Source organism: Pelodiscus sinensis, chromosome 20 (genome assembly GCF_049634645.1).
Source record: "Pelodiscus sinensis isolate JC-2024 chromosome 20, ASM4963464v1, whole genome shotgun sequence".
NCBI lineage: Eukaryota > Metazoa > Chordata > Testudines > Trionychidae > Pelodiscus > Pelodiscus sinensis.
The window spans coordinates 11,315,810-11,340,628 of record NC_134730.1 but is presented as its reverse complement, the minus strand read 5'-3'; the positions used below and the strand labels follow the sequence as shown (position 1 = coordinate 11,340,628).

At 42.1% G+C, this 24,819-nt stretch overlaps 2 protein-coding genes and 1 long non-coding RNA gene across 10 annotated transcripts in view; 2 read left to right on the top strand and 1 right to left on the bottom strand.

Moving 5' to 3' along the window:
* LOC102446731 (uncharacterized) overlaps nucleotides 1–8,833 on the top strand; it is a 36,236-nt gene extending 27,403 nt beyond the window's left edge. The window contains exon 16 of the mRNA XM_025178110.2: nucleotides 8,711–8,833. Within this exon, the coding sequence (XP_025033895.1) occupies nucleotides 8,711–8,802 (92 nt within the window). The 3' untranslated portion in view covers nucleotides 8,803–8,833. The remainder of the gene's footprint in view (nucleotides 1–8,710) is intronic.
* On the bottom strand, nucleotides 1,420–12,507 carry LOC102446174 (uncharacterized). 2 transcript variants are annotated; one of them, XR_003086829.2, is made up of 4 exons: nucleotides 12,369–12,507; nucleotides 9,460–9,552; nucleotides 7,422–7,479; nucleotides 1,420–5,223 (listed from the first exon to the last, which is right to left on the bottom strand). It is a non-coding gene; the product is annotated as an uncharacterized LOC102446174 (long non-coding RNA). The 2 variants fall into 2 exon arrangements; XR_012896808.1 differs by having other exon boundaries at nucleotides 1,420–3,869.
* A 141-nt stretch (nucleotides 12,508–12,648) lies between these two features.
* The window catches only part of UNK (unk zinc finger), a 79,833-nt gene continuing 67,662 nt past the window's right edge, over nucleotides 12,649–24,819 (top strand). For 4 of the 7 annotated variants that reach the window (XM_075903650.1, XM_075903648.1, XM_075903647.1 and 1 more), the window contains exon 1: nucleotides 12,649–12,783. In XM_075903650.1, the coding sequence (XP_075759765.1) occupies nucleotides 12,686–12,783 (98 nt within the window). In that variant the 5' untranslated portion in view covers nucleotides 12,649–12,685. Of the gene's footprint in view, nucleotides 12,784–24,262; nucleotides 24,278–24,819 lie in introns of those variants that run through there. The other 3 variants (XM_075903645.1, XM_075903646.1, XM_075903644.1) reach the window with 3 other exon arrangements.

The following is a 24,819-nucleotide window of genomic DNA, read 5'->3' as shown; positions in this document are numbered from 1 at the left end:
GAGGACAGCTGGGGGACAGGGAGCTAGATAGAACCATGCTGGTAGTGGCAGTAGGCTTTATTAATGTCTGCATATTCGCTCCTATAATCCCTCAATATATTTTAATCAAAGTACATTTCATTTTATACTTTTAAATAATAATACCAAATTAATTTAATTTTCTAAAACCTCATTCAGCTAGAAAATACGAATTAATGTTTATTTTCTATAATGTATTGTAACATTTGAAATCTGTGACAAACTCAGGGATATTTTTGAATCAAAATATTTTAATTCCACTGAAATACAATGTAATTTGTTTTTTAAAGATAGAGCAGGGAATATTATAAATACTTGGCTGAAAAATAAGGATGGCTCTTTCTAAGTGGGGACAGTCTGAGTGGATAAATTCATTAAAATACATTTAGTATCGCAACATCCAGATGTGGCCTTTACAACACATTTCATACATCAAGGCCTTGATCTTACTTACATACATCTGGCATAAAGTTAAATAATTGGGCCTCCTGCAGTTCACTGCAGGATCAGGGCCTTGTGTGCCAGTGATTTGCATACACAACACATTGTCAGGAATTGTAAAAAATCTTAATTTCATAAACAAAACTATTAACATTTTCTACAGCAGCTTTTTATACAACAGATACATGCTGAAAAATACGAGTTAAATAATTTACAGTATTTATTCATCTCTGTAACATGGATGCTCACTGTATCTGAAATCATGCAAATAAAAGAATTATTATATAACTATAGTAGTAATACAGCTATATACAAGAAGAAACTATTCTAATTCTAGAAACACATTTGGACAACTATAAGCATATGAGCAGTCCTCCTCAAGTCATGAGATGCACTCCAGAGCCCTACAGTGGGACTGAGATCCTCCCTGTCTCACAGGATCTGCTATCATAATAATGGGAATGGATAAAATGCACTTTGCTGAGAGCAGAATAGGTTGTAAAACAAAAACACAAAAACTTGTGGGAAATCACTTTAAAACTTTTAATACTTGAAGCTGAGTGATAGAGATTTGCTCTCTATCATAACAGAGGTTAAAGTATTTTTACATTGTGTAAGCAAGATGTGTTTTATTCTTTTAGGGTGCATCTGCATCACAGAGCTTAACTCAAAATAAGCTACGTCAATTGCATACCTTATTTCGAAATATCTTATTTCAAAATTGGGAGTATCTACACAACACTTATTTCGAAATAGAGCACTCTTCCTCCGACTTCCCTTACTTCTGGTATAATGAGAGTTACAAGAGTAGGAGTAAAAAGTTCTCCAGCTTGACAGTATTTCAAAATAACTGCCTACTGTGTAGACGCAGACTAAGTTATTTCAAAATAATGTTCTTTATTTCAAAATAATGTAGTTGTGTAGATGTACCCCTAGTAAACTTGGAGGAATCTAGCTCTCTTGTGGGATTTGCAGGACCTAAAGTTTTTGTGGGTGGGAGCAAGATAAAAAAAATGTAAGACAAAAACCTAGGAGCAGAAGGAAGTGGATATTTTGGGGCAGGTCAGGAGCAGAATTTAAAAAACAGTCCCACACAGAACTCTAGTACAATCTTGACCCTATTGGAGTCAATACAAGTTTGATCATTGACTTCAGCTGGACCAGGAATTCATTGGTGAAAGTCTTCATATGCTTAAAATTAAGCTTATTTATAAATTAGCAAGACTGAGGTCTATGCACCTGTTAGTCTCAGAGGGGCACCCATATTGATCTGTAACTTTAAAAACAATGAGTAATCCTGTGAAATCCTTAGAGACTAAAATATATATAGTATCATGAACTTTTGTAGGCAAAATCCACTTCTTCAGAAGAGCTTAAATGGAGAAAAACTGTGTGTGTGGGGGGGGGGGGGAATCCTCACAATTTATAACAGAAAAAGAAGGGAGAGGGGAAAAAAAGTACCTGTCAATTATAGTGGTGGTGCTAATGAGGCTAATCAAGTGGGCTGGAAGTATCCCACTTAGCTTTTCATGTCAACTAGGTGTTGAATGTAAGGAAAGCAGGTTTTATAATGGGCCATCCAGTTCAAATCTTTGTTCAAGCCCCAGGAAGTGTCAAATTTGCATATGAAGGTAAATTCTGCATTCTCTCTCTCTGTAGTTGGTTTGTGAAATTCCTTTGAAGAATGGCTACATTTAAATCCATTAATGAGTGCCCAGGCAGGTGAAAATGTTCATCTAAAGGTTTCTGTGTGTTACCATTTCTAATATCTGATTTGTGTCCATTAATCCAACAAAAAATTATTAGGCGTTTGGAACGGGCCCCATATGAAGAGAGATTAAAGATTTGGACTTTTCATCTTAGAAAAGAGGAGACTAAGGGGGGATATGATAGAAGTCTATGAAATCCTGACCGGTATGGAAAAAATGAATAAGGAAAAGTTATTTACTTATTCCCATAATATGAGAACTAGGGATCACCAAATGAAATAGGCAGCAGGTTTAAAACAAACAAAAGGAAATTTTCCTTCACTCAGCGCAGAGTCAATCTGTGGAACTCCTTGCCAGAGGATGTGGTGAAGGCTAGGACTTTCACAGGTTTCAAAAAAGAGCTAGATAGATACATGGAGGTTAGGTCCATCAATGGCTATTAGCCAGGATGGGTAGGAATGGTGTCCCTAGCCTCTATTTTGTCTGGAAATGGGTGACAAGGGAGGGATCATGTGAGGATTACCTGTTGTGTTCCCTCCCTCTGGGGCATCTAGTATTGGCCATTGTCAGTAGACAGGATACTGGGCTAGATGGACCTTTGGTCTGACCCAGTATGGCCATGCTTATATTCATATCCTTTGTTCAGTTTGGCCAATATACATAGCAGAGGGGCATTGCTGGCACTTGATGGCATATATCACATTAGAGGATGTGCAATTGTATGAGCCTCTGATGTGGTGGTTTATGTGGTTAGGTCCTGTGATGGTGTCACTTATATAGATGTGTGGACAAAGTTGACAACAGGGTTTATTGCAGGGGTAGGTTCCTGGGTCAGGGTGTCTGAGGTGTGGTGTGGCTCCTGCAAAGAATTTGCTTCAGATTAGGGGGTTGTCTGTAGGCAAGATCTGGCCTGTCTCCCAAGGCCTGAGATTATGAGGGATTATTTTCCACGATAGGTTGTAGATGGTGAATGATGTGCTGGAGGGGTTTAAATTGGGGGCTGTAGGTGAGGACTAGTGATTTTCTGTTATTTTCTTTGTTGGGCCTGTTTCGAGAAGCAGATTCCTGAGTATTTGTCTGGCTCTGTCAATCTGTTTCATCACTTTTCCAGGCGGGTATTTAAGTTTTAAGAATGCCTGATAAAGATCTTGTAGGTGTTTGTCTCGGTCTGTGGGATTGGAGCAAATCCAGTTGTATCTCAGGGCCTGGCTCTAAATAATTGATCATGTGATGTATCCCGGATAGAAGCTAGAGACATGTAAGTAAGAACAACAGTCAGCAGGTTTCCGGTATAGGGGGGTGGTAATGTGTCCATAATTTAATTGCACTATAGTGTCAAGGAAGTTGATCTCTTGTGTGGACTCGTCCAGCTAAGGTTAGTGGTGGGGTGGAAGTTGCTGAAATCCCTGTGGAATTCTTCAAGGGTTTCCTTCCAATGGGTTCATATGATGAAGTTGTTGTCAGTGTAATGTAAGAAGAGGAAGGGTATGACGGGACAAAAGCCGAGGAAACATTGTTCGAGGTCAGCCATAAAAATGTTGGCATATTGTGTGGACATGCAGGTGATCATAGCTGTGCCACTGACTTGAAGGTAGCACCTCCATTTCTTACTGATGCAAAATTCCTTATCGACTTTATATAGCACTATCTTCAACTTCATGTCATCCAAACATTAACAAATGTATCAACGTATTTACAAAACTGCAGAGGAAGAAAAAACCCAAAATATGAACACATCATAACTGGGAAAAATTCTGTGAAGTTCACAAAACAATCAGTAATATGTAATTCTTCACCAGTGCCACATTTCAAAAAATTCAATTTTCTTCTTGTTAACAGCATTAACATACATATATCTCTATGGAGAAAGTTAGGCTTTTTACCAGTTGCACCTTTGTAAATTTCAAGATGCCATGTTTTTTCCACACTTTCTTAAGTAAAGCCCTAGCTGAGTGAGCCATCCTTAGTTTTTTTTCAGATTTCTTTGCAACAGCCACTTTGGTTGAATATATATGATTCCAGATAACTCAATTAATCTACTGCTTCTACAGTTGGTCTGTTAATTGTGATATCTGTTTGCATCCTGTTTGGTCTGTTGTATCTACATAAGTGCAATTTGATTTGTTGCATTCAGGTATAGTATATATTCATCACAAAACTGTTTTTACAGACCAGCATTTGTTGCATTGCATCAGTGGTTGTAGCAAATACAGTTGTCATCAGCATATGTGAGTTTAGTTAAAAGGTGACCAGCAATGGAAATCCCAGATCTTTCTTCCACTTTGTAAAAATCTCATAATAAATTCTGCATATATGTTAAAGAGGCGTGGGGACAAAATACACTCATCTCTCACCCTGCCCAGGGGAAAACCACTTCTGGCTTTTCACACTACTGTCTGTTGATGGTGGTAGAGACTTGCAATTAGTTTAGTCAGATTGTCTGGACTCCGCAAGCTTGATAGTATCCTACAAAGAATGTCATATCAGATTTGATAGTCAATGAGTCATATGGTCAGTGGGTGATTGTACTTTCTTCATTTTTCAGTGATGTGATGGATATTTAGAAATTGGTCAAGTGTGCCTCAGCTTTTTCTGAAATTAGTTTATGGTGCTAGTTCCACCACTATACTTTTCATGCAAATCATTGTGGAAAGGATAGGGGAGAGTCATTATAGGCAGGAACAACCAGTAAGATGGATGGATAGTGTGTAGATTGCTGGAAGGTCCACTGCTGAATACTTCACATTAACAAAGTATCATTCAGGCTACAGAAATTCTTCAGTGATGTCACCAACAGTCAGAAATTAATTTATGTGTTTAGTTAGTATATAAGATTGTATCTGTTTAGAAATGTAACTAAGTGAAACTATTTCATTGCATTTTAAACAACTGATAGACTAAATCTGCAATCCTTACTTCAATGGGAATTTAAATAGGACAAACAAGATGCTTCACACGAACTATGGCAATGTTTTCAAATGTACTGTACATAGGGCATAAACTGAACATTGAAAACTACCTGCTTATTATTGATCCTTGATCACATCTGTATGTCCTGCAAATTGAAATAAAGAATTATATATCCAAATAGCTATTGCACCAGTTTTTGCACCTTCCGAAAAGTTCCTATGGCCACACAGAACTATCAAGGATCACAATAGAGAGGAGTGACAAAGTTCTGCGGTTTGACAGATAAGTCAGTATTGTGATACCTGAAGCTTCAGTTTCTTCAGTGAGGATTGACTGAGGAAATAGGGAGGAATGAGCTAATCAGTTGGGGAGGCAGGGTGAGTTAAATAATTAATTGGTCCATCAGCTAAAATATTGATAAAAGGCAGGAATGATTTTTTTGGGTGGGAGGATAGGGCTAGCTGTGCCCAGATTGAAGGAGATCCCAAAGAAAAGAACTCTCTTGTTTTCCCAGGGTCCTGATGAAGGTTCAAAAGGATGCATCTACACTGCAACACTATTTTGAAATAACTAGCACTATTCCAAAATAACTTAGTCCATGTCTACACAGCAGGCAGTTATTTTTAAATAGTGTCAAAATACTGTAAAGCTGGAGGACTTCTTACTACAATTCCTGTAACCCTCATTGTATGAGGAGTAAGGGAAGTTGGAGGAACAGTGCTCTATTTCGAAATAAGTGCTCTGTGGACACTCCCTATTTTGAAATAAGCTATTTTGAAATAAGATATGCAATTGACATAACTCAAAATAAATTATGCAAATTGAGCTAAGCCCTGCAGTGTAGATACACCCATAGGGATAAGGACTATTGTGCTGCACTATACTGATGGTGGTGGTGGGGACTTGAACACATTATTCAGAGTGAGCATTAAAAGAGTCTGAGCAATTCTTGGGTCAGCCGAGGATCAGAGGAGGGCATCTCACTCTCATCTTTGAGGCCATCCTGCAAAAGGAACAGGCCAGCTTACACTGGGACAAAGTTGCTGCAATCAGGTCCTTACCATTATTAATCATATTGAGGCTGGCTTCCAGTGGAATCTAAAAACCAGAACAACACTGGTACATTTATCTATTGAGTACAATGCAATGATGATGATTTCGGTTGTGGCTCAAGGCATGAAGGATCATCTAATGTCACAGCACTGTGTGAGTCCTGGCCACAATACAACAACTGTAGATTCTATAGTAATAGAAATGTAGCCATGCTAGTCTGGTGTAGCTGAAGCAAAATACAGGACTATGTAGCACTTTAAAGACTAACAAGATGGTTTATTAGATGATGAGCTTTCGTGGGCCAGACCCACTTGATCTGAGGAAGTGGGTCTGGCCCACGAAAGCTCATCATCTAATAAACCATCTTGTTAGTCTTTAAAGTGCTACATAGTCCTGTATTTTGCTGTAGATTCTATGTTCTCTTGAATGGGCAGATGAACAAAGCCAATACCCTTAATAGTGGTCTATTATGTTGAGTCCTTCATTATTCAACATCTACATTAGTGACGTATGCTGAGAACGCTCTTGCAGTACAAGCCAAAGATCTCAGCACCAATGGTGACGTCCTCAGTGCCAACCTCAGGATAATGGCAGAATACTTTCATTACTGAAAGCTCTGCCCTACTGCCCCAAAACCTTGGTAAGTCTTTCATCTAAGCAATAAAGCTGCCTAGGAATGTCACCTTTCATTGTGAATGAGTCCAAAATTAGCTCAATCCAATGTACTTGGGTATAACTATGAACAGAAGGTTGACTTTTAAGTTTCATCTAGTAAAGACATACAAAAAGATAAAAGGAAGAACTAGCCATGTCCAAAAACCATGGGATAAAACATAGGGTGCTGATGCATACACCTTTCAAATAGCAAAGTTAGCATTGATGAACTTGAGTACTGAATATTGTGCAACAGGCAGGGTGGGCCGCTTAAGTACCAAAGCTCATGAAGGGCCAAAACTTAATATAATGATAAGAATTATGATTGGAACAATAAAATCAAACCCATTTGATGATGTTACTCTGGGACATCTACCCTCACTCAAGTTCCTGGAGAGACACATGCAGTTTGCAAGTACAATTCAACTGTGGCCACCCTGCATTTACCAATTCATGAAGACCTCCAGAACCTATTGTAAACATGCCTGAAATCTCACAAGCCTTTTTAAGATTTGCCTAAAGCCCTTAAAGCATCCTCTTTCAATTCTGAGGCATACTGGAAAGAATTCTGTGATAATGGTAATGTCTCAAAGCAGATTGACAACCAGACAAAAGAACTTTCAGTCTTCAGCTTACCTCAGAAACAGTAGTTCACGATGCTGCATTTCAGATCACATGACAGATGCTATCATCTCTGACACAGGTGGAAGATGAGAGAGAGAACATAGTCACAAAACTACTAATCACATTGTAAACCAGTATCTGCTTCAATCATTTGTTGAGTACTCTCATATCATTACACCAAGCCACTTCCAAAGCTACCCCACCAGCCCACTAATGTAAGTTTGGTTAGCTGAACATTGCAAATCACTTTTCTTGCCATATGCAATAAGAAGTTCTGCACAGATGTGGGTTATACACTAATTCAGTTAGATTTGTACTAATATGATGTGACAGGATCCATCACATGCTGCAGGATAGGGATTGCTGTGGTTTACATACATATATCCTCTCCGCCTCTCTTTAATTTTCCTGTTCTTTGGGATTTGCATATATAGAAGTTACTTTTTATGAAAGCAAAATAATACTCTATAAATAAAATTTATTTTGCATTCATTTATATAAGGGTGATCTTTTTGTGCTTCCAACAAAGAAGGGAGGTTAAGTAACCAAAACTTTGGAACAGAGAGCTATTTCCACTATATTCCATCCACAAGTGTTGTAGGAGGAGCCCATTTTAATTTGACTCATTGGGTGTTTAGAGACTATGAAGATGCTAACCTTCCAGAAACTCTAGAGGCTGCGTCTAGATTGACATGATATTCCGTTTTCCGTTAAAAGCATTTTTGGAACAGAGTGTCTAGATTGGCACGGACACTTTTCCGCAAAAGCACTTTCTGCAGAAAAGCATCCGTGCCAATCTAGACGCGCTTTTCCGCAAAAAAGCCCTGATCACCATTTTCACGATTGGGGCTTTTTTGCGGAAAACAAATCTGAGCTGTCTTCACTGGCTCTTTTGCGCAAAAGCTTTGCACAAAAGGGACTTTTGCCTGAACGGGAGCAGAATAGTTTTTCCGCAAGCACTGATTTCTTACAGTAGGAAGTCAGTGCTTTTGCAGAAATTCAAGCAACCAGTGTAGACAGCTGGCAAGTTTTTCCAGAAAAGCGGCTGATTTTCCGGAAAAACTGGCCAGTCTAGACACAGCCTAGAAGATCAAACACACTGTGATGACAAGTGAAAAAAATCCTTTGCATATTTTTTTCCTGGATGGTACACCATTAACACTGCAGATAAATCAGTGGTTAGTGTTAATTAAAAAGAGTTGATATGTCCTGATTCTGGATTTTTTTCTGTGACTCTATAATGATGATTGCCTAAGCCTCTAATTATATAAATACTTTTATAGCTTTTTGTTCTGGTTTAGGACTCAAGAGGAGCTATCCAGCGATTAGAAGGCACATATGCAAAATTCCAACAGTACATGTAGCTGCTCAGACACACATAAATAAAACATGAAGTGCTGACAAAGCAAATTTACCAGGTAAAACCCAACTTGTCTTTGTTGCCTTTCATTCTGAGTATATGTTGGGTTTTCCTTACTGGAGGAGGGAAGAGAACTATCAGAGGAAACCCAGAGTGTGTCACGATTAACTGATCTAGAAAAAGTCAGTCTGTTTGGTTTAAGACAATGATTTTCAAATGAGGGTATGTGGAACCACTTCTGATGGTCTAGAGAGCTGGCTATTCACATGGTGCTGATTATTCCTTGTGTGCAGCTGCTAAATTCCTTTACAACACTGATACAAAAGATTAAATGTTCACCTAATATTATTTTGTAAACAAATGTTGTAGCTACCACAGGATTCAATGCAACCACAAATGGAAAGGTAGCTCTGCTAAAGTAGACAATAGCATGAAAAGTTTGGAGATCCCCTTAGTGTCACAGCATGTTAATCTTCAGTGGAGGTGTGTGTATATAAATAACATTATGATTTGTTATTATTTGATAATCAACATTTCTTCCTTCTCCAGGCTCACTGCTTACTGTGATTTATTTATTTATTTGGTCTTGTCTATATTTAAAATTTGTATCACTTTAGGCAGCTATACTGATATAGTTAAAGTAATAAAACACCTTCAAGTGTAGACACAGTTATACTATAAGATACTTACACATTTCATTTTATTCCTGTAAATATAGGATGAGCCCTTACACTGCATCAGCATAACTGTGTCCACACTAGGCACTGTAGCAGTATATCTATCCTGGTAAAAAAAAGAAAAAAAATTACACTCCTAAGGCCAAGTTTAAAAACCACAGTTAAGTCAACTCAACTGCATCAGTTAGGGGTGTGAAAAATCTGCACCCGAGCACCTAGTTAAATCATCCTACCTCCGGTGTAGACAGTTTTCGATCAAAAGGAGAATTTCTGACTCTTGGGGAGGTCTGTAGTGGGTGATTATGCTAAAAGTTTAAAGTGTACACATTACCTTACCAAAATAGTTATACTAATACAAAAACCGTGTGTGGATGAGGTCTGAATGTTTAATAACATTGTTTAATCTGTGCCAGGTGGCCAAGTTAAAATAAAAGGTGTCCCCTCATTATAAATCCTTGTGCTCTTTCCATCTCTTCCCCAACTCTAATATATCCCAGTGGGATTGATAATTATATGTCGATCCTGAGATATCAAAATTCAACATACAACGGATAACATCATCATCCCAAGGAAGAAGATAATTTACATGTGGAAAAACTCTGCAAAGTTCCTGAGGTAATGGTCCTTTGGGAGAGGTTCACCTTCCATTGGAAGGCATGAAAGGTGTGCACAATCACACGATTACCCAGCATTGATACAGAATCTGGGGTTACCTATAAAGAGAGAGCTTCTTCATGCAATCCTCAACATCAGGAGTGGGCAGTAACACAGCAGCAGTTCACCAGGGTTATCCCAGGGCAGGCCATCGCCGGTATATTTACCTGCACAGCCACAAATACCAGCAATTGCTGCCCCTTTTGGCTGTCAATCACCATTATTGACCATTGGGAGCAGCAGGAAGCAGCACAGTCCAAGACACCGCTTCTGGGAGATCCCATTGGCCGGGAACAGCAATCCATGGCCAACAGGACCTGTGATTGCCAGGACCTGCAGCTGTACAGGTAAATATAGAGGTAGGGGACTACTAGGAACTAATCCTGGCAAAACCAAATCTGACCTATGGGCCGGTATTTGCCTACCCCTGCTCTATATTCTCTTAAAATTGAGTGTACTGTTATTTATTCACTATTATTGGATTTTTCTGCCTTGTGAGTTAAGGCAAGAAGCACAGAGAAGGGAACAATACTAAAGAATCAACTTCTGCAGGACATTCTGCTGGTGTCTGCCTTTTGTTTTTAAAATAGTGGAGGGGGGAAAAATTAAGTTGCATAAATAAAATAACTCCCTTATCCTCGATACCTACTAATCCAGGATTTTCACAAAAGCAACATATCCTAAAACACATAGGCTGTGTCTACACTGGCCACTTATTCCAGAAAATCAGCCACTTTTCCGGAATAACTTGCCAGCTGTCTACACTGGCCCCTTGAATTTCCGGAAAAGCACTGACGATCTACTGCAAAATCATCAGTGCTTTTCCGGAAAAACTATGCTGCTCCTGTTCGGGCAAAAGTCCTTTTCCGGAAAACTGTTCCGGAAAAGGGCCAGTGTAGACAGCACAGATTTCTTTTCCGCAAAAAAGCCCTGATCACGAAAATGACTATTGGGGCTTTTTTGCGGAAAAGCGCGTCTACATTGGCACGGACGCTTTTCTGGAAAAAGTGCTTTTCTGGAAAAGCATCCTGCCAATGTAGATGCGCTTTTTCCGGAAATACTTATAACGGAAAACTGTTCCGTTTTAAGCATTTCCAGAAAAGGGTGCCAGTGTAGACGTAGCCATACTAAACACAAAAGACCCCACCGTTCCCCTGTTGCTTTCTCTCTTAATTTACTATAGGATAAAAGAGTCAACTGTTTCCAGGATAATATTTAAGGACCAAGTTTGTCTCTACTGTTTTGAAAAAATCAGATTACATTATATTATGGCAATGGCATATCTTCTCACATCCTATTTTAACCATAATGAGACATAATTCTATTTTTGCATCATTTAGATGGATGTCTATTTCAAAATATTTTTCATTTTTTATTTATTTAAATATTTATAGCAGTTGGAAATCAGTGGGGTAAATTAAAACAAATTGTTAGCATCACATTTGAAAAATAAACTCCATTAATTTCCCAAGAAGCCTTTTCTTACTTTGTCTGTCTATACATTTTTATTCTCAATGAAAATGTTTTTGCTAGTTGGTGTGGTGGGGGTGCATACAGTAGGGAGGTCAGCTTGTAGACAACTACGCAATTAACCAATAATTTTAGGCTTATTGGTTAATTCTGTAGACTACACGCATCACCAGCCCCCCCCCCCCTTTGCTGCCTCTGTATGAGAGGCAGCAAAGGTGAGGAAGATGGAAGCAGATATGCACGAGGAGCCAAAGCCGAATCTCTACGGGTGACAGCTCCATGCACCCATCTGCTCTCCCTTGCTGTCTCCTACAGAGGTTGGGAGGAGATAGGGGAGCGAGACTGGATCCACAACAGCAGCCCCTATCTGCGGGGTAGGGGTGGGAGGGGAATCCAAGCTCCCCACACAGAGGCTGCTCCAATATGGAGCAGAGGCAGCTGCACTGGAGGGCAGACAGAGCTGGTTTGCACTGAGAGCTGGTTTTTATACCGGCTCCCTATGCAGACAGTCTCCCGCCTGCCACTCTATGCTGCTGCCTCTGGCAGGAGCCTCCCCGGGAGTAGACTGGCTGCTGGCCCTACGCCCAGGGACTATCAACTAGTCGTGTAACTGATACCTCATGCAGTTATACAACTATTCAATTACACGCTCACATCCCTAGCATACAGTCAAGTCAACATTTACCAGTGGTGTTTCAACCAACTCTCTCTTGTCTGAGCTGTGGTTACTGGTCTGGCTCGCACACAGTACTTCCAAGTCCCCAATGAGCCTTATGTACTAACAGGTCTTTCCCCTACCTCAGGGAAGTGAACTAGGCTTTCCAGAACAGCTAAACTGCAATTTCCATCAGGCCCCGCGCTGAAGAAAATCCGGGGCAATGGCTGCATAGTGTCCGTGGGAGTTGTAGTTCTACAGGCCGGAAGCCCTGCCAAGCTGTCCCCGGTTGGTGGAGTTTGCACGAGCGCCCGGACTACAAGTCCCATCGTGCTTTGCGCACCGGGGCGATAATGGCGGCGGCGGCGCCTGCGCATTGCGGTCGCCGTGCGGACCGCGCAGAGTGAATAATAAAGTCTCCTCGGTGGTAGCGGCGGCGGAGGGAGCGGAAGGCAGGAGCATGTCGAAGGGCCCGGTGGTGAGCGGTCCTCCTGCGGCCGGGCCGGCGGCCCCCGCCAGCGCGCTGCAGGCGCAGCCCGAGAAACCGCAGCACTACACGTACGTAGCGGGAACACCCGCCGCCGCTGCCCTCCGCCCGGCGCCCGCCCGCGCGCCACACACGCCTGACGTCAGCGGGCAGCGTGCGGCACGCGCACACGGAGACCAACCACCCGCCCTGCACCGGCTGGAACCGGCCGCGGCCGGCGCGGGCCGGTAGGATCCCGCCTTAGGGGAGGGGGCGGGGCAGGGACTTAGTGATTCACCTTCCCCCCACGCGCACGCACACACACACACACACACTCTGACCATGATGCACTGTGGCCTCCGCTCTCCCCCTCACCAGCGCTCCCCCGGAGTACCTGGGGGGGGGGGCGTCTCCCCCCCCTTTATGTCAGGGTGTATTGCCCCTGAATGGGCCTGGCTCCTTGCCATATAGTGGGGATGTTGTGGAAGAGTGTGTCACCCTCAGCAGGAGGGTGGGGCACCCCCGTTTTGTGTCTCCTTGCCCTCAAGCTTTTCTTGGCTGGATGCACCCCCAACTGGAATACCTTGCTGTCCTGTCCCCCTGTCAGGAGAATGTGTTGGCCTCAGGGCCAGCCCTTTGCTCCCTCCCATCTTTGGTGTGGGTGGCTGCTGTGTTGAGCATGTCTATGTGTTTTGCCCCATCTGCCCTGGGAATGCATTTATGACAAATAATACTTGGATGGGTTACATGCCCATCTGACAGAGACATGCTCCTAGGGAAGGTCATACATTCTCATGGACTTGTGAAGGTGTGGTCACCTTGGGTTTTCTCACACACACCCATGAGGAAAACATTTAGGAGAGTCTGGGCTCCCATCTTCATCAGAGAGCTATCATTTACATCTCTCTGGAAATATAGGAAGGCCATCTACGTACACATGGGGAATTCCTCACTAGAGCATACCTAGCTTGCATGCTTTGAAGGAACTATCACTCCAATGTTTTGCACGTACACATATGGGAAATATCACTAGTGTGTCACAGCCCCACCCACATGTGGCATATATTACACAAGTGTTTCCTTCTCAAGGAGCTATTGCAGAGCATGTTACTCTTTCACCTTCCCCCAGTGCTCCCATTATACTGAATCATGACTCCTCCATGAAAGAAATAGTGTGGGTGTGTGTTGCATCCCTCATTAGAGTTGTTTTTTCACAAGGGAATTTATTCATTAGAGTTTGTTGTCCAGTGCTCCTGATCAGTGTCACTCTTGGTGGCTGAAGTATTCAGGTTGGACACAGTGTCAATAAAGTTAATTTTTCTTTTTTAAATAAGAAGAAGATGGAAGGATTGAAAGTGTCGGGAACATTATGGTGAGGGGTTGGTTGGTGATGGGGTTAGAAATAATTCGCAGTTCTTTCACCTCCTCTAAAAATATTAAACTGAATTTGTGCCCCGTGAAGAAAAAAATCCCTGAATTTTGTCTCCCTTCTCCTTAAGGTGTGTTGGCCCCTAGAAGGAAAAATCAGTTGAACAAATTACCCATATCATAATGTATGTCATTACTTCAGAGTGTGGTCTATATTTTTTTCTTAAAGCTAATGATGGACTTTTTCTTGCTAGAAAATATTTTACAGTTCTAAAGCTCCTTTCATCCAGTGGGCCTAAAGTGTTTTACAAGCATTGAATCACACAACACTCATGCCTGTTACAGGGCAGTAAATTTAGGCATACCAGGGTTAAATGATCTACCTGCAACAAATCACAAAGTTAGTCTATAGCAGATCTGGGAATAGAATTTAGGAGTCATAATTTACAGTCCCTTCCAATAACCACTAATCTAAATTTCTCAACTGTCATCTGCAGGACACGTACTAGTGTTTTGCAGAGAGATGCTTGGTCATATTGTGCTGGTACTTCATATTACCAATCACTTCAGCAGATGTAGAGTTTAAATATTTGAATCTGTTACAAATGAGGAGACTCTATTTTAGCTCTCTCTATTAGGACCATTGCTACAAAGGTGGAGGAGAGGAAATAAGCTGTCCTTGGGACGAGTCACCAGTGGGAGTGAAGCTATCAGTTATGAGTGGTAGCAATGTCCACATGAAAAAGAAATCAGTTTATATGGATGGTTCTGTCTTATGTAGCATGGGAGAAGCAGACCATGAGGTTCTTGGGTATACCCACAAAAGTAGGGGAAAAGGGAACCAAGCAGCAAGAAATCACGCGCAGTGGAGGAGAAACCAGGCAACAGGATAATTGGAGGGAAAAGGAGAAGGGGACTAATGGTATAGAGGATAGGGGAAGGGAAACAAAATAAAGCAAAATTAGCATGATTAACTTTTTTTCAGAGGACAAAAACACTTGCATGAACTAAAATACTTCTGTATATCTGTGAAAGCAATTGCTGTAGTTGCCACAAGAATGTTGAGGTGACCTGCATGTTTACAGGATGGGAACGAAGGTGTGTATGAAACTCTCTCTTAAGATGAGATCCCTTTTCTATGAAGAAGTTTGAAAAGCACATCACTTCCTAAACATTTTCTCTAATATATGGAAAAAAAACTATTTTGGTAGGTTTTTTGTTATGTGAACATACTATAAAATTAAAATCTCTAATTGTATTCTTTCTGTTCTTTTTGTTTTTGTTTCAGTAAAAGGATGTTAAAGTCACAAATTGTAAATTCAAATAGAATTATCCACATCCTGTCTATCCTCTGGAAATACGGGCGACATTGAGAATCCGTCTTAAATAATTTTGGTTGTGTTTATTAGGAATGTTCTGATTTTCCTATTGCTATTGCCAACAGTTGAGAAAATACCAATATGTGTGTAATTTATTTTGAACTGTGGTTTTATATCTGGACTGGAGGTTCTTTTTATTCCCTCTAGAACAACAGCAGAGGGAAACATCAAACATGTTTTTCCTCTGGGATTTTTTTTTTTAATTTAAATCTCTTTATTTTAGAAATACATGTTGAACCTCTCTAGTCCGGTACTCTCTGGTCCGACAACATCTGTGGTCTGGCATGATTTTATTTAGCTGGATGTTCACTTATCATGGGTATGGCAGAGTTTCTTGCGATCCTGTAAAGTTTGTTTACAGCCACCAGTCCTGGCTCTCAGTGTTTCGTGCTGTAATTTAGCACTGATTTACCCCTAAATGTCTTCTAAGAGCCCAGTAAGCAATGGAAGTGTTAGCAATGCTGCTACATAATATTGACTTCCGTGGTCTGGCAAATTCTCTGGTCTGATACTGCTCAGGTCCCAGGAGTGCCAGACTAGAAGGGTTCAAACTAGCAGAATTCAAATCAATATTTATTTTATAAATACCCCGTTATTCATTTCTCTCTGGGTTTATTGGATTAGTTCCTATCTATGATGGTTCCTTGTGATACTACTTTAAGTACAAGACTATGGTGATGTCATGAAGATAACTCAAACTTTGTGGATGGATGTATTGTTTCAATGAAGTGTGTCATGTCATATCACTGTTTGTCAGATGTTAGATTACCATTGGCATAAGGAAAAATACTTTTCATGTGTTCTATCAAACCTCAAACATTTTAGTTTATGGAAATACCTGTGTGTTTTGCATTATTTCATACTCTTTCTTATGTCTAACTGGTATAGTTGTCATCTTAGGTGCCCACAATATGCAAATCAGAATAGAGACTATGTTCAGAGAAACTAAAAACAAGTGATTAATTGCTTTAGAAAACTACTTGTCATGTAGTAAAGATTTTGTTTTGACTTAGTTGGACTATTTCTTTTGGGCATAATGAATACTGGTTGGCTTTTAGTGACATTGAGCAGTTATGAACTATGTGTGATAAGGGTTGTGGACTTGTTTATTCCTTTTATGAAGTCCAGAAAAGTGAAAATGGAGTGATACTTTCTTCAGCATATGTTCCCCTGAGTAAACTTAAAAAATAGCGAAATGTCTAGCAGCATCTTAAAGGCTAACAGAACATGTAGATGGTATCATGAGCTTTTGTGGTTACAACCCCCTTCTTCAGATGAATGGAGTATTAAAAGTCCAGTTCCAAAATAAATAAGGGATGGGGTGGGGGGGGGGAAGGAAGGGGGAAAATAGTGAATTTAGAGTGTTCATGTTACAAGAAGCAGATGGAGAAAGTACAGATTGTTCTTAACCAATCAAACAATGGTATTTAAGTCATTAGGATGTGAAAGGTAGTGTGCTAACTGCGTAATGCCTTTATTCATACCTTTGTGATGGCTCCCAAACTTGTAAACGAAGTTAAGTTCCAATGCTTCCCTATTATTTGGCTTGTGGAATTGGCCTGAAACAACAGAGTGACTTGGAGATCCATTAATGAATGGTTGGGCAGGTTAAAGTGTTGTCCAACAGGTTTCTGTATTTTTTGCCTTTTCATGTATCTGATTTGTGTCCATTCTTTCCTGTAGAGACTGTCCAGTTTGACCACTATACTTTGCAGAGGGGCTTTGCTGGCATTTGATGGTATTGATCACATTAGTGGATGTGCAGTTAAATGAGCCCCTGATGTAGTGGCTGATGTGATTGGGTCCAGTAATGAAATCACTTGTGTAGATGTGTGGACAGAGTTGGCATCAGGGCTGATTGCAAGGGAGGGTTCTTGGATGATTATGATGGAGGTTTGCTTTGTGGTTACTAAAAAGAATTTGTTTGAGGTAAGGGGATTGTCTGTAAGCAAGGATTAGCCTTTCCCCTAAGGCCTGAGAGTGAGGGGTCATTTTCCAGGACAGGTTATAGATTGTTGATAATGTGTTCCCCTGAGTGTCAGTTTATTTGAGAACTTTACAGAAATCCAAACAGTCTTTTTTTTTTTTAAATGGAGATTGCCTATCTCCTAGAACTGGAAGGGACCAAAGGTCAGCAAGTCTAGTCCCCTGCCTTCACAGCAGGACCAAGTACCATCTCTGACAAATTTTTGCCCCAAATCCCTAAATGGCCTCCACAAGGATTGAACTCACAACCCTGGGTTTAGTAGGCCAATGCTCAACCCACTGAGCTATCCCATATGTGGGTAAGATTTAGTGAGACTCGTGAAGTGAGTGAACCATGCAGTGTGCTCACATTTATTTTGAACAGTAACCTATTTTTCTGTTCAGTTCCCATAAGAGAACACACCTCAGTTCAGGCCAGAGCTGAAAGTAAGATGGGGCACTGCTCTGGTAAGAGCCAGCTCGGGAGGCTTTGCTGCAGGAGGAGGTGCGGCACGCTTCCAGCCAGGCTCCTGGGGCTCTTGCAGACTGCCTCACTAAGCAAACAGCCCATTTCACCTGCCTGGCTGGGGGTGCACCCTATGCCAGTCTGGGACTGTCCCAGCCCAAGGCGCCTCCCCAGGACTACAGATGTAAAATCCTGTTTAATCAGTTAACCAGTTAAACATTATGTTTAACCAGTTAACCACTTAAATGGGAGTGGGTAGGGGGTGGTTTGGTGGGTCTACCTCTCCCTCTACTGCAGGTGGGGACTACTCTAGCTGGGCTGGAGCTCCCCTACCCATGGCACAGTGGGTGCGGACTGCTCTGGCTGGGCTGGAGTACAGGCAGTCCCCGACTTACGCGGATCCGACTTATGTCGGATCCGCACTTACGAACGGGGCTTTCTCGCCCCGGAGGTCGAGGTGGCGGATTGCTACCTGCGAGCTCCGGGGCGAGAAAGCCCCGTTCGTAAGCTGCTCCGGTGCCCCTGGTCTGCTGGAGACCGTCTCCAGCAGACCAGGGGCACCAGGCAGGTTCCCACGCTTCTGAGGCTTTGCCAGAGCAAAGCCTCAGAGGCGCGGGGAACCGCCGCTGCTGCCGCTTCAGTCCCGGTGCCTGTGGTCTGCTGGGGACCGTCCCCAGCAGACCACAGGCACTGGGACTGAAGCTGCAGCCGCAGCAGGGTCCCGCGCCTCTGAGACTTTGCCAGAGCAAAGCCTCAGAGGCGCGGCACCCCGCTGCCGCTGCAGCTCTGCTCCCCGTGTCCCTGGTCTGCTGGGGGGGGGGGGTGCAGCTAGTGTGCCCCTCCCCCCAGCAGACCAGGCTTTTGTTTTGGACCCTGGGGCAGAGCAGATGGGGTGCTGCTGGGTTGGTCCAGTAGCACCGAGGAGCGGCGCTACTGGAGCAACCCAGCAGCACCCCAGCTGCTCTGCCCCAGGCGTCCCCAAGTCAGCTGCTGCTGAAACTGACCAGCGCTGACTACAGGAAGCCCGAGGCAGAGTTGCTCTGCCCCGGGCTTCCTGGAATCAGCTGCTGATCAGTTTCAGCAGCAGCTGACTTGGGGACACCTGGGGTTCTTAAGTTGATTCTGTATGTAAGTCAAAACTGGCGGTCAGTTTCAGCAGCGGCTGAATCTGGACGCCAGTTCCGACTTACATACAGATTCAACTTAAGAACAAACCTACAGTCCCTATCTTGTACGTAACCCGGGGACTGCCTGTACTCCCCTGATCATGGTATGGTGTGATGATCCTGGTCCCTCCTCTGTGGGCAGGGGGCTTCTCTGGCCAGGTCAGGCAACCAGTTAACCATGTACATCCCTATCTAGGATGCCCTTTAGGGAAGGCAGGAGGGTCTGAACCTTCTCTCCCCTCCCCCCCCACACACACATACACATGCACACACCATTCCTACCAATGCTGCTTGTTGCTTGCTGTTCTTCCATCACTCTCAGGGAGCAAGAGGAATACACACAGCATCTCTGCTTTCCTCTCCCTCCTGGCTGGTGCGAGGAGGGCGCAGAGAAGTGAGTGAACCATGAGTTGTTTCCCTCTATTCCCTTCCACACACCCCAACCCTCTGCCCTGAGCCCTTCCTCACACCCCCAACCCTGACTCCTGCACATTCCAGCCTCCTGTCTTGACTCCACACCCTGCAATTCTTACAAGTATGGTCATATCACACATATCTCCAATCTCTGCCCTGATCTCCTTTTTGGGGGAGGGAGGGCAATACATCAGTACCTGTAAGAAATTTAATTTACTTTCACCTCTGCATCAGGTTCAGGTGATCTGAACATTTTTTAGAAAGATAAACCCTTTGGTCATTGTGGATATATTTTCACTGCAGAATTACATTAGCTACACACAAGTCACTCCTTTCAAATAAGCCTTGATAAAGTGCAACACTGCAAAATAACAGTGTTATTTTGTGCAGTGCACAAGCAGCTCTGTCCATACTGAGGCTGTAGTCACTTGTGAGTTACAGTAAAGCCAGTAAAACTTCTGGGATCATATCCCACGTTTCTCTTGAGTGCACTACAAATTGTTTTGCAGTGTGTTTTGGAAGAACTAGTCTGTCTTTCCTTGGCCAACAGGAGGCTTAGGGGAAGGGGTAATAATGCTAGTGTGCATCTGCTGTGCATTTGATTGTGTGACAAGCTGATGCCTTTGGCGTGCACATGTTTTATCTTATATCCTCTCCTGGCCCAGTTCGTGATAAACTTACGTTAAAAATATCACTGCACTCAAGTTAAGGGTTTTTGTATGTGGATGGGAGTTGAGATATGGGCTAAACTGAGTTATAACTCTAGTTAACTTTGCAGTCAAGACAAGCCCAGAGTTTTTTTCAGTGCCTAGTGCAATGTGTTCCCAATGGGTGCTACTGCTATATAAATATTACATCATTATAAGAAATGTGATCCCACTATTATTATGTGGGTTTGGAATTCCTTTAAAAAGTTTGGCATAGAATCTGATGTTTAAATTCTTACTCATAAATAATCACTTTTCATTTTTTTACAAGCATCCCATTGAAATCTTTTTTTTAAAAAAGTCTGAAATGTTTACAGTACCTGAGTCCTTAAGATTTATCTTTGGGCAGAGATGACAAGAGAAACATGCTCTGTAAATAGTTCTGGTTTTACATGCATAAACTGCCTGTCTCTGGAATTATGACTGAAAATAAGCAGTGCATTACATTTATACTTTCAGTGATGTTATTATCTATAGTGGATTTCATTTCCTATATTCATATCCTATGTGTGTGTCTAGTTTCCCTAAGTCATGCTTTCAGAATGACCACAAATGATCTTTACTCATCAACAGTTTGTTTAAAATAAATTTTTTTCAAAGGTTTCTTTTTATACTCTTAAAACAAACATCTCTAAAATAATAAAATATTGGACTAATTCAGTTCTGTTACACTGGTTATTCCCTTTAAATCAATACAGTTACTCTGGATTTATGGTTGGGAACAGCAGAAGTTGGCCATATTTAAAAAGAGACAGGCACATTTTAAAGATACCTTTCAGACTCACTAAAACCTCTTGAGATACCTGGAAGAAACCAAAAGGCCTATTATTATAGAATTTAGAATAAGGAACCACTGCACTGCTGTATTGTGTTGTCTGTAAATATTTGTTTACTTTATTGGGCAAGTATAGGCTGGTTCATTGGTGGATTGAACCTCCCTGAAAGCAATCCCATCATGTTTTGTTTTTAGAAAGTGTGAACAGTAATAGGGTGGTGAAAATGTGAAGTACAGGAGCAGCTGCAAGAAATGCAGCTTTCAAAATGTATGTTTACTATAGAAAATGTTACAGAGGCAAGCTGGAAACCAATAATCTCTTTGATTTTTATACTCTCGGATTTTAAATACAATTAGTTGTTTTTGGTTTGCTTGGTTATTAAGGTGGGGGATAGTTAATGTTTTAGGCTTTTTTGAAGCCAGTGTCTTGCTGAGCTCCATTGATTCATGCTGTACATGTATGCAGCTCCATAGACTTAAATCACAATTTATGACTGGGGCATTTGTTTGGAAGACTATTGATTGATCATTTTTGTCCTTTTGGAAGTCATGTCAAACATCTCAAAATTGTCAGACAGTTGGCACCAAGAGAGAGTGTTGTGTAGGATGTGAACTAGTGCTGTGCAGATTATATAAATTCCATTTCAGGAAGGGTTTCAAGATCTTTAATCTGGCTTTATTCTGAATAGGAAATAAAACTGAAATTTTCCATGAAGGAAAATTTATCAGAAAAAATATTTGTTTTGGATTGATCAAAATATTTGGTTTTGACAAAACTAAAATATTGTATTTCATTTCCTATTTTTAATTTTTTTTCTATTGTTTAACAAAAAAGTAAAAATTAGAAATAAAAATGCATTTTGAATCTCAAAAGATATTTAATTTAAAAAATGTCAAAACTGGATGTTTTGACATTGCCAGGACTTTTGGTTTTGGTTTTCTTCCAAAATTAAATTCCAGCAAAATTGGCTCGATTTCATGAAGCTTTTCAGTTTCAACAGAACTGTGTATTCAGATGGAAATGGAAATGCAGCTTTAGTATTTACTCTTTTTATGTACTCCTTGTAGAGTGAAGGCTAACTTTATAATAAAAGTTTTGCTCATTATGAATTGTATATGCATCTCTACAACAAATGTTTTTTCTCCAGTGTTTTAGAATACAGGTTGAACCTCCCAAATCCAGGACTCTGGTCTGGCAACATCTGTGGTCCAGCAAGGCCACAGATGTTGCTGGACCAAAGAGCCCCAGGAGCGGGAGTCAGCCTGGAGAACTTAGGGTCTCCAGAATCTCGGCTGGCCCAGCAGCGGCTGGGCAGGGGAACCCTGGTGTCAGCTGGGCCAGATGGCTTCGGGGAGCCTCTGCCCTGGTCAGGGAACCCCTGGTGTCAGTGGAGTCAGGCAGCCAGAAAGCTCTTGGCAGCAGGACCAGCAGTGGCCAGAGAATCCCAGAAATCCCCCTGCAGCAGGGCTGGGATAGCTGAGCAGTCCTGACCAGGAAACCCCCGGCAGCAGCGGGGCCAGGCAGTCCCAGCCCCAGCAGAGGAAGCCTCAGTGGCAGCATGGCTGGCTTGGCAGCCCCAGCTGGAGAACCCCAGGAAATCCCCAGCAACATCAGGGCCAGGCCACAGCAGCGGGGCCTCTGGTGCCTGGGTGGCCCAGGGCTAGGAAACCCCGAGGAGCCACTGGAGGTAGTGGACTTGGTAGCAGCTGGGCAACCCCAGCCAGGACCCTCCGGTAACCTCCAGAGTCAGCGGGGCTGGCAGCGGCTGGGCAAAGGCGGCTAGGCAGCCCTGGCTGGGAATCCCCTGCGCAGTAGAAGGGCAGCAGGGTGGGGAGCCTCAGCCAGTACAGCTTTGGCAGGGCAGGGAACCCCAGCCTTGGGAGCTCCAGGGGGACGAGCTGGCAGCGGGGCAGCCAGTGGGAAAGCATTAACCTTCCCTGGTCCAGCAAACTCCCTGGTCTGGAACGGCTCAAGCTCCCAAGGGTGCCGGACCAGGGAGGTCCAACCTGTACTTGATAAATTTTCAATAGAATGTTTCTCTGTATAGAACTGTGACTTAACCTGACCAGTTTTTAATCCTAGTCAATAAAAAGCCTTTTCAAAATTGCTTTCCCAAAGCAATTTATGTGGGCATGTAATAGTAGCTTCAGATTTTCAAAGAAACTAGCTGGAATATATATGCAAAGTTATTGTACAAAGCCACAGGGCAGATTTTAAAAGGAATTCTTGCTAATTGGAGTAATAATGTTCAAATTTCTTTAAATTAATTTTCTAATGAATAGTTAGTTGTATATAAACAGGACATATAGGGTATATCTACACAGCAAAATTATTTTGAAATAATGGCTGTTATTCCAAAATAACTATGCAGGCATCTACACAGCAGTTCTGTTATTTTGAAATAATTTCGAAATAACGGATGGTTTATTCTGGCTTCTGTAAACCTCATTCTGCAAAGAATAACGCTTATTCCAAAATAGCTATTTCAAAATAAGGCATGTGTAGACATTCCACTGCTGCTATTTTGAAGTAGCCCCTCACCAGGGTCATTCTAAGTTATTCCTCCTGGGCTCTAAATCGAGATAGCACATCTGCACTGCAGGGAAGCCTCAAAATTAGTCTGAGGCAGGCTTCCCTAATGTAGACGTGCTATTTCGAAATAAGCTGTTTCGGAATAATTATTCCAAAATAGCTTATTCCAAAATAACTGTGCAGTGTAGACGTAGCCATAGTCATCTAAGTCACAATGAAACCATTGGCACGCAAGTCTGTAGTGCAGAGATGGGGAACCTTTTTTGGGTTGGGGGCTGCTGACTCACAGAAAAATCAGCCAGGGGCTGCACACCACACAAGTGAGAAGTTTAAAAAAAAAAAAAAAAAAAAAAAACCCTTACTGACATGGCCCTCGACTGAGAAGGAGAAAGACCCCTCCCCCCATATTTCTCTCCCACACCATAGCCTGGGGTGGGGGCAGGCTAGTAGATTTTGTGTGCTTCAGCTCCATGGTGGGGCAGCAGAAGGGCTGGAGCACCAGCACAGACTCCCCAACGCTGGGGGTGCCCTGAGCCTTGGGGCCAAATCCAGGCAAGCCGGGGGGGAGTGGCCGCATCCTTCCCCGCCCTGAAGTTCCCCACCCCTGCTGTAGTGGTTTAGGCACATGTCTTTACAATATACTCTGTACAGTCCCACTCCTGCTTCACACATATAGATCCTATCAACGAGAACTTTATCATCTACTTACAATCTGAATTTGTGTCTGATTCCAGTGCTAGCAGGCTGTGGAAGAGATGGAATTTCCTAACTGCCTGTCCTGTTTGCTTCTTAGGAACTTGCTTTCATTTTCAGGTATCTATCAGGAGAGGTGGTAGTTTTCCAAACTTTACTTTGATCAGTACTAAAATAGAAAGACTGTTGACACATTCCCTTGAAATGAAAAAGAGCAAGTTACCCATTTCTTAGAGCTGTGGTTTCAAGCTATCTTCTGGCTTTTGCAGACACCACTGCCTCAGTTGTGCTCGATTCACTTTTCAAAGATTAATTTTGCAGCAATAAGAGCTCTAGTCAAATTTGTTTATAAAAAAAAGAAATATCAAAGTCTTAAAAACAATGGTGCAGATAAATGTATTTGTTTGCAGAGCAAAGTGGCCTAGTTATAACCTTTTTGAAAACAGTCGCATACCATGAAAAACCATTGATTAGAATACATTTTTACCAGTACCTCTAGGGTGGAAACCTACACAGGTGTCTGGAAGGAGTTTCCTAGATCCCTGCAAAATCTAGGCCACCCCTTGGTATAATGATGAGGAAAACTGCTAACAACATTTTGTAGCATTCAGTGGTTTTTTAAGTTTATAATTAATGGGTTTATTTTTCAGTCCTTTTGTACC